The following is a 13,398-nucleotide window of genomic DNA, read 5'->3' as shown; positions in this document are numbered from 1 at the left end:
TTCTGCTGTTGGCCACAGGGCTGGGGCAGCTCTGCAGGTGGGGTCTCACCTGAGAAAGACAGAGGGGCAGAATTTCCTCTTCCCCTTCTGCCCATAGTGGGACATCAGCCCGGGACATGGGGCATTTCTGACACATGTGGCTGGGGCACATCCATAGCAGGGGATTCGAACCAGATGACCTTAATGTCTGTCATGGTTTGACTCTGGGGCAATGCCAGTGCCCCTATGAAAATACTTTCTCTCAGGTGTCTGCTGTGAGATGTGATCAGAAATTGAGCAAAGCAGGCTCCAGCTCAGGAATAAAAGGGGAAAAACTTAACTTACAACTATACATAAAGAGAAACACACAGAACTCAGAATGAAAACTTTCTAAAAACATTCCTCCTCTTCCCACCAAATTTCTAATACATCTACTCCCCAGATTATCAACTCTCAGTCTATTACGACTCTTTAGATAATCAATTTTCTGTTCATCAAGGAGAGATGAGTCTTTCTTGTAGTATAGGCTTCCCCTGGAAACACAGTTGGAACCTCTTGCGTTTCCATGTCACGTGTGGCACTGCCCGGAGATCCTTTTGCCATCATGACAGCTTCTTTCTATGCCCAGTGCTCTCACTACTGCACATGGACCGGAGCGGCTTCTAGGGTTTTCTTTTTTAAAGGGTGTTTTGCCCAGTTCTAAAAAGAGCACAGTCTTTCACTTTTGGGACACCTATCTCTCCTAAATTTCACCCCCTGGGGCTGATGGGTCTCAAGAACAGAGATCATCTTCTTCTTCTTCCCTGAAGATGGAGGGCACCACCACCGCCCTCCTCACCCCTTGTCTCTGTTCACGCACTCCTTCGCATCACATCACTGCACTCTCCTGGCTCTAAGCTATTGCCTCCCCCTTAAATACAGTCTCTGTGTCACAGGAAAAAAATGGTTCTGTCCATGGCTATACAAGAAAAGTCTAGCCAAAGGCCACTCTATCATCTCTTCCCACCTAGGATTTTTCTCAACTTCTCTTGTGGCGTGACCCATTTCCTCTTATCTCATCTCCATCTCTCTCCTCATTCAACTCCAGGAGGAATCAGCATTTGTAAGGTTTCTATCATCTAAGAAAAGGGTTAAAAATCTCAGGCTCTGCCTGCCTATGAACTTTCACAGCACCCCCCCTTCTCCTTCATGCCGGCCGTGCTATCAAATGTCAAGGTGGCACAGGCACAGACACCAGCTCTCTCTCTCTCTCTCTCCTGGGGGGGCTGCCCGATGCCTCTTAGTGCTCTTCCACCCTTTGATCTTGCAGGGGCCTTCACCTCCCTTCTCTGTCCCAGGCCTGGACTACCTCACTCAGGCCTCGTGGCTTCCCCTCCCCTGCCCAGCTCAGAGTTGGGCAGGGCAGGTCTGTTCTCTCTCATGGACGGAACCCAAGAGAGCTTCCCCCTGGGAGTTTTCTGCTTTTAATCCTCCTGCGTTCTCAGAGGCGTATCCATGTCCTCAGTGGCCACACCAGGTGCCAATATTCAAATCTGAGCACCTATTGGTTTGACCACAGCATCTCAAAGAACTCACTTCTCAAACCACAACAATGTCCCTCCCAGCCCTGGCCATTCTATGATTCTGTGTTGAGCTTCTCATCCACCAGCATGTCCAAGTCCTTCTCAAGGGAGCTATCCATCCATCCATCCTCTTCCCAGCCTGTATTTGGGCTTGAGATTGCCCCAACTCCATGCAGGACCTTTTACTTGGCCTGGTTAAGTGTCATGAGTTTTGCACAGCTCCACCTCTCCAGGCAGTCCAGTTTCCATGGATGACCCATATCTGCCCTCCAGTGTGTGAGGAGGGCACCTCCCACCAACACAGCTTGGTGTCGCCAGGACACTGCCCAGGGTGCTCATGAGCATCTTTGTCATTGGGAAAGATGTTAAACACACAAACTCCTACCTCAAACCTGAGAGACACCACACCAAACTTCTCTCAAAAAAGAAACTGTTCTCCAACTGCTTCAGAAACCATGGGAAGTAGGGGGTTGCGAGATGCTTTGTGTCTCGAATGTTTACTTTCCTTGGAGACTGTGACCTTCCTCCCAGACCAGAGTGAATGGGAAAGGCCATGGGCCTGGCTGAGCTTCCAGTGAGCACCACCACAAGCACCAAACCCTTGCACTCAGAGACTACGTGCTGCTTATATGCAGAACGGAAACAGGAATATATTGATGCCACCAGCAGTTCCCCCAAGCAGAGAGGCGCCATCCACACCTGGGCTGTGGCACAGCGATTAGAAGCAGAGGATGCAAAGCAGAACATCTGGATTATATCTTTATTTTGCCCCTTTTTTTTGTTTCTTGTTGTTTTTCATGTTTATCTATAACACCTTAAAGCTCTTAATCTTAACTATTTTTCATGGAGACTTCTCTGAGCTCTGCTGTACAGCCTGTCTGGTGAACTAGGGAGACTTTGCTGAATGGTGGGTCTGGGTCTAACCCAGCAAAATTTACAGGAGGTAGAGACACAATACACACCTTGTGGTCCCGGAGGCTCATCTGGGCTGGGAGATGGAAGCACCAGGAGCAAGGGAGCTAGGAAGGCACTGTCTTCACAGGGCCTCTGGTGCTGGGCACACCCCAGAATGTTCCAGCAGTTGCTTTTCATCCTAAAAGTTTTGCTCTTCAATTCAACCCCTGAGGAACTGATAAAAGCAATGACAGTTTCTTTGAAAAGACCTTCAACAACTCACTTAAGAAACTCCAGTTGGTAAATTCAGTTAGAACAGCAATGACTTCCTCCATGGGAGGACAGGCTGCAGATAAAGTTGCTGATGAGTTTCATCACTTAGGCTGCTCCAGAAGCCATGGAAACTCCAGCAGAGCTGCAGAACTTCATCCTTTCAAAGCCTCTGGTCTGTCCTTGCCCTGACTCCCATCCACCACAGGACACTGTGCCTTACTGTGGTATCAAGATCCTCATGGAGTATTTCTCTCTAGGGAGCAGCAGCTTCCTAAACAAGTCCTTCCTGTCAGGGGAATACTGCAGAATCCCCCCAAAATCCCAGAGTGACTTCTGGCACCTTGGCTAGATTCCCAGAGGCTTCAGGTGCAGGACTCCACCCCTGACCCAATGCTCACACACCAGTGGAGCTGGAAGTGCAGGAATCCAGCCCAGGCACTCTGGGCAGCCTCATGCCCACAGCCCTCCCTGCTGTCCTGCATCCCCAGGGCTGCCACCTCAGCCCTTGCCCTCACCTCACATCTGAAGCATCCACAGCCATAGGTGTCGCTCTGAGAAGAGAACACAGAAGGTGCACAACAGTCTCAAAGAGCATGGGGTTGGTATAATTTCCCCCCGCATCCATCCCCCCAAAGAAGCATCACTGAATCTTTGGCTTTTTTAAGGAAAATGTATTTTTGTGAAAATAGACTTTATTATAATAAAATTTGATATTAAATAAAAACATACCATATCACCACCACTCATGGCCGCTGTGCTGGCACCACTCACGGAGCTCACGGAACTGCCCTGCTCCAAACAAGGAACCACTGGAACATGCAGAGAAAGAAACACGGGGAGGGACAGAAACGATGGCATACAAAACCCTGCATGCTTGGACAGGGCAGCATCTCAACTGCAGGAACACATTGTCTCCTACAAAACCAGCGCAAGCTGCCCAGCCCCAGCCAGAGTGTCTCCCAACACTCTGGCTCAGGAGCAGCTCACAGACACAGCTGAACAGAACCGTGGAGAGGCAGATGGACAAATAAATAAATAAATAGGTAAATAAATAAATTGATAAATAAATCAATAAATAAATCATAAGGCGGAGTCCCCAGTCAGTGCATGGTTAAGGTGAACCAGGCAAGAGCAGCTGATAGCAGCCCACCCAGGGCATAGCTCCTTCCTCCCCGGGGATCCTCGTGCTGAAGCTGACTGAGGCAGTGTGGGATGCTCCGAGGCACAGCTGCATATTAACAGGGTTACAGTACAAATAAGAACTCGTTCATCAGCCCAGAGACAGCAAAGGGAACAGAAAAGTGCAAATTTTCTTTGCAGGAAGTGAAGGAGTTCACACAACCTCCCTTGGAGTAGAGAAATACCAAAGTATGGAGTACAAGGGATCTCTCCTAAGGGGCTGGGGCTTTGCTGGGAAAAGCCAGTTAGCTAACTTACAGCCAGAATATAATAATTAAATTAAAATATTTACAGGGAGCCAGTGTACCAATGGCTGCATGGAGCAGGACATGCTGGATCCCGGAGCTGAGGCCTCACACCTGACACTTTTTCAGCTCCCACACCCTCCAGAATTTTCTCTATTCAACATACTCTTCTTCCCTATGAAAATAATCAGCTTATTGCAGAGGGCTTCTCCTGAACTCTCAGTCTCTGGGGCTGTGTTGGCAGCCTGGATGGAATAAACAAATCCCTTGTTAGTTTTTCTTATTGGACCCAAGTCTTTTGAAGAGGTTTTTCCCTTTGAAGAAGAAGCCTCTCTTCTTTTTCCTCTGCCCAGGTGCATCACTGCAGGTGAGGAGGGCCAGCAATGCCTGCTCTGGACTCTGCTCGCCTGGGACAAGGCAGGAAGGTGCTGTCAGAGGAGGAGATGGAGAGGAGTCGCTCTGATCAACAGACCCATCTGGATTTAGCTGGGTGGGAAAGAGAGAAGACAAAAGACAAAAGCACAAGTTAGAGCTGCTGAAGGAGATCACACCAACATAAACCTCAGCCAGAGAACCTGGCCTTCTCCCCTCTATGCAGTTCCACTGAGGAAGTTTCCAGTGAATTTAAATTTTGTACTTACAACCCAGACCCTTCCTTAGCTAAGAATTCCTGAAATTCCTGAACTTTGGGCTAAGAACAGAACAGCACAAAAGACCCACTAAGTACATGGTAAAAGATGCTGCTCCACAGCTAAGTAAGTGAAACAGCTCCTGAGAGCATGGATGAGGACAAGTACTGATGAGTCCACAGATGCCTCAGCCAAGGAGCCTGCTGGGCTCCCAGCAGGCTCTGGGACAGAAGCTAGGACATTAACAAAACCAAATTTCATAAGAACAAGTGTTCTGCAAGACCTCCAGAAGATCAAGGAGACTGGCTAAGCCCTGAGGCTTCTCAACAGTATCCATGGTAGGAAGAGGAACTGGGGGTCCTGCAAGGCTGCTCAGCATCCAGCAGATCCAGAGGCAGGAAGGGCAGAAAGCCAAGTCTGGTGCTCTGCAGTGACACCAATGGAGCAGGACATGGAGAAATCTTGGATCAAGTGGCACACAGGAATGTTCCTGAGTGCTTGAGATGGTTAATTGGGACCCACCAGTCTCAAATAGTGCTGTTCCCTCTGGAAATCAGAATGTGCCCTAGTCCTGGGCTCAGTTTGCTCTTCACAAAGCACCAAGAGATCAGTTCCGATCAGCAGCCTTCCTTCCACAATCTCCTCTCACTAGGCTTAGCTGTCCAGACAGTGACAATTACCAATCTGGCAGGTCAAGCTTTCCCAATAGGCTGTGAAGCTCCTCAGGGAAGAGGCTCTGGGTTTCTGAGGCCTTAGACTCACTGCCTTTTCTTCCTGACAGCTTTCACAAACCAACAGCTTCCAAGCTCCAGCTGTACATCCTGTCTTGGCATTCCCCAAAACACAAGGTGAGAGTGGCTAGACCTGTGCCAGGAAAGAGTCCTTTGACACTGGAACATCACACCCTCAGCATCCCTCTACCTGGGCCCCACTGAGTCACTCACAGGTCTGCAAGAGCCAAAGCCCCCAGAGGGAATGTGAGATGGTGACAGTGCCAGCAGGACTCTCTGCCTGAGTGGAAGCACTCCTGAAGATCAGACTCCAGCTGGGAACTGTGTGAAGATCTCAGCAGCAGCCCCTGGGCAGGAGTGGATGTGCCTGGACGTGGTCCTGCTCTGTGTCCAGGGCAAACAGCTGAATAAGGCAGAAGCAGAGCTCAAAGCATTGCTGCTTCCCTCCAGTCCAGCCATGCTCATGCCCTGTGGGGACTTTATTTAAAGTCTCCCGGGGTGGAAAGTCAAAGCAGCCCTGCTCTGCCACCCTACTGCTGGTTCAGCACCCACCTCCTTGGGACCAGGAGCACCCAATGGCTGTGACCTCTCCTCCCTTCACAGGTGGAAGCTGGGCTGATCCAGGCTGCTGTAGGCATGAAGCACTTCTGGCCCAGGATGAGCACAAACCTCTGCTCTGGGTCAGACTCAGCACCTACAATACCCATGGAGTCAGTCCTGAGTGAGCAGGAGCCCAACTCCACAAAGCTGAGTCAACTTCTGCCTCACAGCAATCACTGAGTTGTGCCAGTGCCATCAGACTCTCCCCTACCTGAACTACAGGACAGAGCTGGAACTCCTCTCTGCCTCTCCCCATGATGGTAACCAATCCCACAGCTGACTTTTCCTGAGCTCACACTCTCCATTCACCTGAAAATGTTGCTTTCCAAGGCACTCTTGCAACACTCCAGGTGGGCAGCACTGTGCCCTAAGGCCAGCTGCTGCCCAGGACATGCTGCAGGATGTCACACAGGATGGATGGCCTAGGCTGGCCCTTGGGAAAGCTGCACTCTGCCTGGAAGGTCCACTCCAACCAATGCGGCAGCATAAGCTGCAACCTCTGTCTATCCTGGCAGCTCCACTGGGCAAAGAACAGCACTTGGTGCTGATAAGCCCAGTGTTAGTCAGGGAGTCAGAGGAGTCCAGGAGTAAACCCAGATAAATCCAGATGAACCATCTGCAGCCAGAAATGCAAGATTTATGAAGGCAAAGAGACAACAAAAGCCAGAGGAGGGCTAAATTGGAACCCACTCTTAGCTGGGAGCAAAAGAAAGAATCCCCAAGTTCTGCCCAGAAACTATGATTTGTGCAACAAAGAATCCTTGGATAAAATGTCCAAAATCAGTGGGCTAGCACCAGAAAGGGCTCACCAACACTCAGGGAGTGATGTAGGAGGGATGTAAAGGCCCCTGTGCAGCCAGGGCAGTGGAGGCTCTGTCCCTGCACCATTGGAAAACACTTTTTTGGTAAAGGTGGAACAATTTCAGGACAGACCTGAAGTGGCCCCACAAACAAATTTTCCTCTTCTCAGTAGTCTCTGTGTGTCAGGAAAGCAACAGAACCAGCTCACAGATTCGTGTAGTAAGAGAAAAATCATGTGAAAATTGGGGGCTCTTCTCTAAGTGAAACAAAGGAAAAACTGCTCTGTCAAAATCCTCATACAAGTTATTAGAGCGATAAACACAAGAGTGATGTCAGTTTTCAGGGATGGTTTTAGTACTCTCTCAGGTGTTACTGATTAACACAATTTCTGAAAAACAAGCATTTGAAACTAAGGAAAACAAAGACTGCACCCACTGGCCCCCAAAACCAGGGGTCTCACCCACCCGTCCCCAGAACAATTATCTGAACAAGGTTGGTTTTAGGGCCGACATGTTACTATTTTCTTAAATGGATGGTGGGCAGGAGTTTTTCAGGACTATTCTCAGGAAGGAGTAAAATCCAGAGGGAAAAAGCCCCAGGCTGAACATGAAGTGTGCTCAGACTGAGGAGGACCTTGAAAAGGCCAAACTACGCTCTGGCTGTTGATGCGAACAGAAGACCCAAGCTGAATTACAAAGCAAAAGTTGAATTACAAAGCAAAAGTCCTTCCCAAACCTGAATATCCAGCACAGTCCCATCCTGGTCCCCAAACCACCAGATAATTGTTACAGCCAACTGCACTTCATGTGCTGAATGGTTTGTCTTTACCACAGAACCCAGGTGGCAGTGAAAGACCTGAAGGTGGATTTGCCACCACAGCCCCAAACCAGCCTGTCAAACTACAAGCAAGAACAGGAGCCAACTCCAGGTGCAGGAGCCTTTGAGGTGCTGGGCTGGGTGGGAGGTTGAAGGTCTCACTTACATGGTTGCTCTCTCTATGTATCATTCATATCTATCACTGGACTCTTCTCTTCCTCATTCTCTGAAGAAAAAAACCGTCCCAGGTGCGTAACACAGGCAGAAATAAATACATGAAATCAGTTAGAATCAAACACTTTCTGAAGGTGCTTTACAATCAGTCTTTGACAGAAACCACATGTTAGTAATGGAAAAATATTCCATCAACAGGAACAGTGTTAAAGCAGCTGCTCTGAGTTGGTAAGCATGAGTGTTTTGGGCCCTGGCTGTGACCAGAACTTCTTGGATTCTCCCCTTTATGCTGTTTTTGCTTGTTTATTCTAATCTCAAAATGTTGTCAGTTTTTAAGTTCAATTGCTTCACTTTTTCAGTTGCCAGCATTTTAAGATTTACTCAGAAATAATGAAAAATTATCCACCTTCCCCAGTTCAATTTGGAAATAAATTGTCCTTATTCTCATGTCTTTGGCAGGGCAGCAGGGAGAAGGGAAGTGTGAAGAACAGGTAAGGTAAGAACATCACATCCAAGAAATTACAAGTGATTTAAAAATCACTCATGGAGAAGCTTCTGTTGCAACTGGAACAAGCTGTAACCAAGTCCAAAGCTCTGCCATGGTACACACACATCCCCCCTGAGGTGCCAGGGCTCAAGCTGGGACTAGGAATTGCAGGGAGCTTGCTCTGCTAACAGCAAGTTGACCAAGCAAGTTTTCCTTAACTCTGTGGGGTGAAAGTGCTCCAGGAATTTGGAAAGCCTCAGGCATGACTGTATCACGGGGAGAGTTCATTCCAGCTCAGGGATGGATGCGGAATATGTCTGTTTCACAGGAGGTATTTCTTTCTTCTGCCTTTCCCATGAGGTTTTCTGCCCACAGGTTGGGATGCTGTGATTGATGTGATAACCAAAACCACTGTGGGGTCAGGTTCTGTCTCTTCAGGAATCATCAAACACACTTAAATGCAGTTAATTAATCCCACTTTGTCTCTGAGCGGGCTAAATATACCACTTTTAATAGGGGGCAAACATGCCCTTCCTGTTTGGAAGCTTTTTAGACAGGTCTGGATTGCAAAGCACAAATGGGAGGAGTGCTGGGGTTGCTAAGCCAGAATCCCCTGGGACAGGTGCCCAGGAGAAGCAGGGAGACAGCAGGACAGGAGCCAGGCTGGCACTATGCAGAAGCAGCCGCAGTCATGCCTAGGGAGCTCAAGCTGATTCCCACTGAAATAAAACTGGTTTTATTTTAAAACTGGTAATCATCATTATCTGAATTTTCCAGTCCTTCAACTACAGAGAGAGAACAGCAGTTCATGGATCAGGAGAGTAGCAAAACTATCAAACCCAAGAGGCTCCTGCTCTGCGCACCCAAAAGTCAGAGCCAGTGTAAGGGGAGGCTCCCTTGGATCTCGAGCACAGAGGACTAGAGACAAATGGAAAAGTTTGAAGGGCAGGCAAACCTGAAACGTGTCTATTTTATATGGGTTGTCTTTAACAGACCTGAAAGGCACTTCTGTTTAAAAAAATGTCATGAAACATAGGAAAAGAGCTTCCACCCTTCAGCATGCAGGGGTATGTGGGCCAAAGACTGTGCACAGGGCATCAGTCACCCAATGAACTCAGCAGCAGAGAACAGAGTGGAAAGTGGATTTGGCTTTGCAAACGCTTCACACCTGCCAGTGGCAGATAAAGTTACCTGAAGTCTCTCTGGTCCCTGGGAGGATGTGGGCTGGGGCTAGAATAACAACCCCTGGAATCTGAAACAGGCCCTGTGGCTGCTAGCTGATGCCAGAGGGAAGCGGAAGATCTGCACTAAATTACACTTAGAAGTCCACCTTTATTTTACTGGTTGAGGTCCCCTTTGGCACCCTCTATTTCAACAGATGAGTCAGTTGGTAAGAGTAAATAATTTTGAGAGGGAAACTGAAGAAAGAACCCCACTCTGTATCCTTGTTAACCCCCAGGGATGTTAGATTTGGGTGACCTCTGGGCTCTTAAACCCTGGTAGTAACAGCTGATTAACCTGTGATTCCCCAGCAAGGACCAGTATCCCCAACAGAAGAGTACAAGGACCCCAGAGAGCTGCTGAGGTCAGCAGATGATCCAACAAACTGCCCACAAACCTCATTATCTGAGCCAGGCTGCTCTGCCTGAGAAGACAAAACCTGTACCCACAAAGCCTGGAATGCTTGGAAGCGAGGGAGAGGGCTGAGGTGAAGGAAGACTAGGCAGCATTTGAAGACAGAGATACAGATACAGAGAACAGGAAGAGCTGAGCATGAAAAAAAGGCTAAGAAATGCTGCAGAGAGCAGAAAGCTGGGATGGCAGCAGTAGGGAGTTCAACAGAGCAGGAATCAGGGATTCAGGGCCACCGAGTTCCCTAAGGATGGCTCCAAGCCAACCTGCTCTGACTCATGAGGGTCTGACACCACAGGACAGTGCCAACAACCTCCTGAGAAGGATTGACGGCTGAGCCCATGTGAGGTGGGACCAAGCCAGGTCCCTCCTGCCTCTCTCTCCACAGTGAGACAGCACTGGGGATCCAGGAATGACAAAGGAGCTGCTGCACTTTTAGCCTCAGCCCCTGACATGACCCCAGTCTCCCACTTAAGCCTTTATTCCAAGAGTCTCTGCAATAAAATGCAAGGGGTTAATTAAACCTTTGAATTCCTTGACACTGGGGAATGATTTTGAAACCATAGGATCCATCTCCCAGGTCTGTTTGGGGAACTCTCCAGTGTGTTTTGAATTTATCCAGAAGCACCTCAGCCTGGATTAAGATATATCTAACTTGGGGTGCACAGAAGAACATTGGTGTTTGGGTGTTGCTAATTCCAGAACTCCGTGGCATGGATACAATAATATTTAAGGAATTTCATGTGCCTGGGGAGCTGTTTGAACCTTTCCTTCCAGTAGGATTTTCCCACTTATCTTTCAGTGGATCTAAACAATTTGCTGGTAGGATTTGAATACTACTTGCCTCCCTGACCACACTGAGCACACCCAGCAGGTGTTGTTTTGTGCCACTTTCTGCACTACAAGTAAGTATTTGGGAAGAGCTCCTGGCACTCCCTTGGGATGAACAGGCTGCATGCAGTAAGTTCAGTGATCCCATGGGTGCTGCATGCCATGCAATGCCCAGGCTCCAGCCACATCCCAGCCTGGATGGCAGGGCCATGCAGTCACACATCTCACCTGGCTCTCAGCACTCAGTGGAGAAGCTTCTTTCTCTTTTGAATGGAATTCCTTGGCCATGTTGCCATCCAAAGGGACAGCTTCCAGGAAGTTGGATGGGACAAGCCCTCTCTGTTGGTTCAGCTCTCCCTGCAAGATCAACATTCAATTCTCACATCACCTTTCCTGGAGACATAAATTACAACTTGAGGTGCGGTGCCCTGCAGAGAAGGTTGGGCTGTAGGCTGAGACGAGTCCAGAACACACCCACATAGGGAGGATCCTCAGAAAATTCCAGAACTCACATCCTTGATTAGTTGTGGAACAATTCAGAGCATAGAAATACAGAAGAGAGTAAAGGAAGAAGAGGTGGCAGCAAGTTGTGACAAAGGTGATTTCTACAAACTCAAAATCTCCACTACCATACTGCAATATGACTGTGCCACAGGTGCCCTAGAGGCCTTTGATTTGCCCTGGTATTTAGTGATGTCTTTATAGAATGAGGCAGTACTGGTACAATGTCCTGTAGGCATTGCAACCATGATCACAGAGGCCCAGAGCTGCAGTACTGTACTCCTACAAATATTTATCCAGTTCAACAGGAGGTGGTTGGGTGAGACCAAAACCCATCACAGCAATGCTGCTTGTCCAACACTATAAAAGGGTCAAACAAAACATTCTCAGTGATGCCTTCAGACTTAACCTGGAGCTCAACCTCAAGCCAGATGTGTGAAGGCACATGTGTTTCCCATGCAGGAAAAGGTGGATGATCCAAGGCTCAAGTTGGGCACACAGCTGGAGGGCAGGCACAGCCCCAGGAATGTGTCTGCTTACTTGGATCAGCATTCCAGCCTCTGACCCAAGTGTCCAAGTGTCTGGTGAAATGTTAGCTCGGAGCAGGTGCTGGTTCAGCTGGTGTGTGCATGGAAAAATGCAGGCAAGGCTTTGGGAAACCTGCAGGCAATTGATACCAAAAAATAAACTCAGAACCACTGGGATATTTAAAGACCACAGATATGCTCCCAGGGCTGGAGCCCCTCTGCTCTGGAGCCAAGCTGGGATACCCCAGGGCTCACCTGAAGGAAAAAAGGTTCCAAGGGAGATCTCAGAGCCCCTTCCAGGGCCTAAAGGAGCTCCAGGAGAGCTGGAGAGGGACTGGGGAAAAGGGATGGAGGGGCAGGACAAGGGACAATGGCTTCCCACTGCCAGAGGGCAGGGATAGATGGGATATTGGGAAGGAATTCCTGGCTGTGAGTGTGCTGAGGCCCTGGCACAGGCTGCCCAGAGAAGCTGTGGCAACCCCTGGATCCCTGGAAGCATCCAAGGTCAGGTTGGATGGGGCTTGGAGCAGCCTGGGACAGTGGAAGGTGTCCCTGCCCCTGGCAGGGGGTGGAACAGGATGAGATTTAAGGTCCTTTCCCCAAACCATTCCAAGACTGAATTACTGGATTTACAGCAGGAGAACCGAGCTCCAGAAACAGGTTGCCCTGCACTAAGTAGAGAGGGGTTTATGTTTTTTCTCAAAAGCAGGATACATTGTGCCCTGATTTCTGCTTCCCTGCCATTCCATGAACTCCAACACTTTCCAGTGTACCCACAGGACCTTCCCAAGCCCTGTACTTACGTAGTAGAATCCATCATCATCCATGGACCCAAAGACAGTGATAACGTCCCCAGCACTGAAGGTCAGTTCAGCCTGTAAAGAGCCAGAAAACAGACGTGACAGGAAAAGCAGTGCCTGGAATTACTCACCAGGAACACAGGCTCCCCTCAGATTCTTGCCCAATCTCACTTCAGGGAAGGGAGCCCACTGTGTTTGGCCTTGCAGGACCAGGATGCATGAGGGAAACAGAAGTGGATAACTCTGGAATTCATTGCTAGGGAAGCATTTCATAAATTAAGACAAGAGCAAAGCCAATTTTAAAACCCATTTTAATAAGGTTTCAAAATAGTACCTACCACCTGCTCTGGAAAGGTGCACTGAGGACAAGCTCAGCAAGCACCAGAAATACCTTTAATTTCTTTAAATGTAACTACAAATCCTGCTCCCTTGGATGAGCCTGTTCTGTATGCAGCACTTAGGGATTAGTCACTAGCAGGAATGCATACAAACAGGGTGGTTTAACCTGGACACAGAACAGGAGCACAGCACACAGTGACCCTTCGGTGTCACACACACTCTGTTCTGTCAGACACCCCACCACATGCTCCATGGGGCATAAGGCTAAAGACAAAGGTGTCACCAGTCTCTTTTAATGGGAAAAGCTGTCCAGTGGAGGCTCCAAACAGGCTGAGTCCCACTTAAGACACTCTGGCACTTCACAGGTGTCAGCTGGAAGTGATCTACTTCCAATATAT

At 48.8% G+C, this 13,398-nt stretch overlaps 1 protein-coding gene across 8 annotated transcripts in view; it reads right to left on the bottom strand.

Moving 5' to 3' along the window:
* Nucleotides 1-3,142: 3,142 nt before the first annotated feature.
* TSPOAP1 (TSPO associated protein 1) overlaps nt 3,143-13,398 on the bottom strand; it is a 67,157-nt gene continuing 56,901 nt past the window's right edge. For 2 of the 8 annotated variants that reach the window (XM_018919264.3, XM_018919269.3), the window contains exons 27-29: nt 12,665-12,736; nt 11,062-11,190; nt 3,143-4,618 (exon numbers count right to left, since the gene is read on the bottom strand). In XM_018919264.3, coding sequence (XP_018774809.3) covers nt 4,403-4,618; nt 11,062-11,190; nt 12,665-12,736 — 417 coding nt within the window. In that variant the 3' untranslated portion in view covers nt 3,143-4,402. Of the gene's footprint in view, nt 4,619-7,875; nt 7,936-11,061; nt 11,191-12,664; nt 12,737-13,398 lie in introns of all 8 variants that reach the window. The other 6 variants (XM_050981801.1, XM_018919265.3, XM_018919270.3 and 3 more) reach the window with 4 other exon arrangements.

The sequence above is a fragment of the Serinus canaria genome, chromosome 19 (genome assembly GCF_022539315.1).
Source record: "Serinus canaria isolate serCan28SL12 chromosome 19, serCan2020, whole genome shotgun sequence".
In the NCBI taxonomy this organism is placed as follows: Eukaryota; Metazoa; Chordata; class Aves; order Passeriformes; family Fringillidae; genus Serinus; species Serinus canaria.
This window is presented reverse-complemented; position numbering and strand designations above follow the sequence as displayed.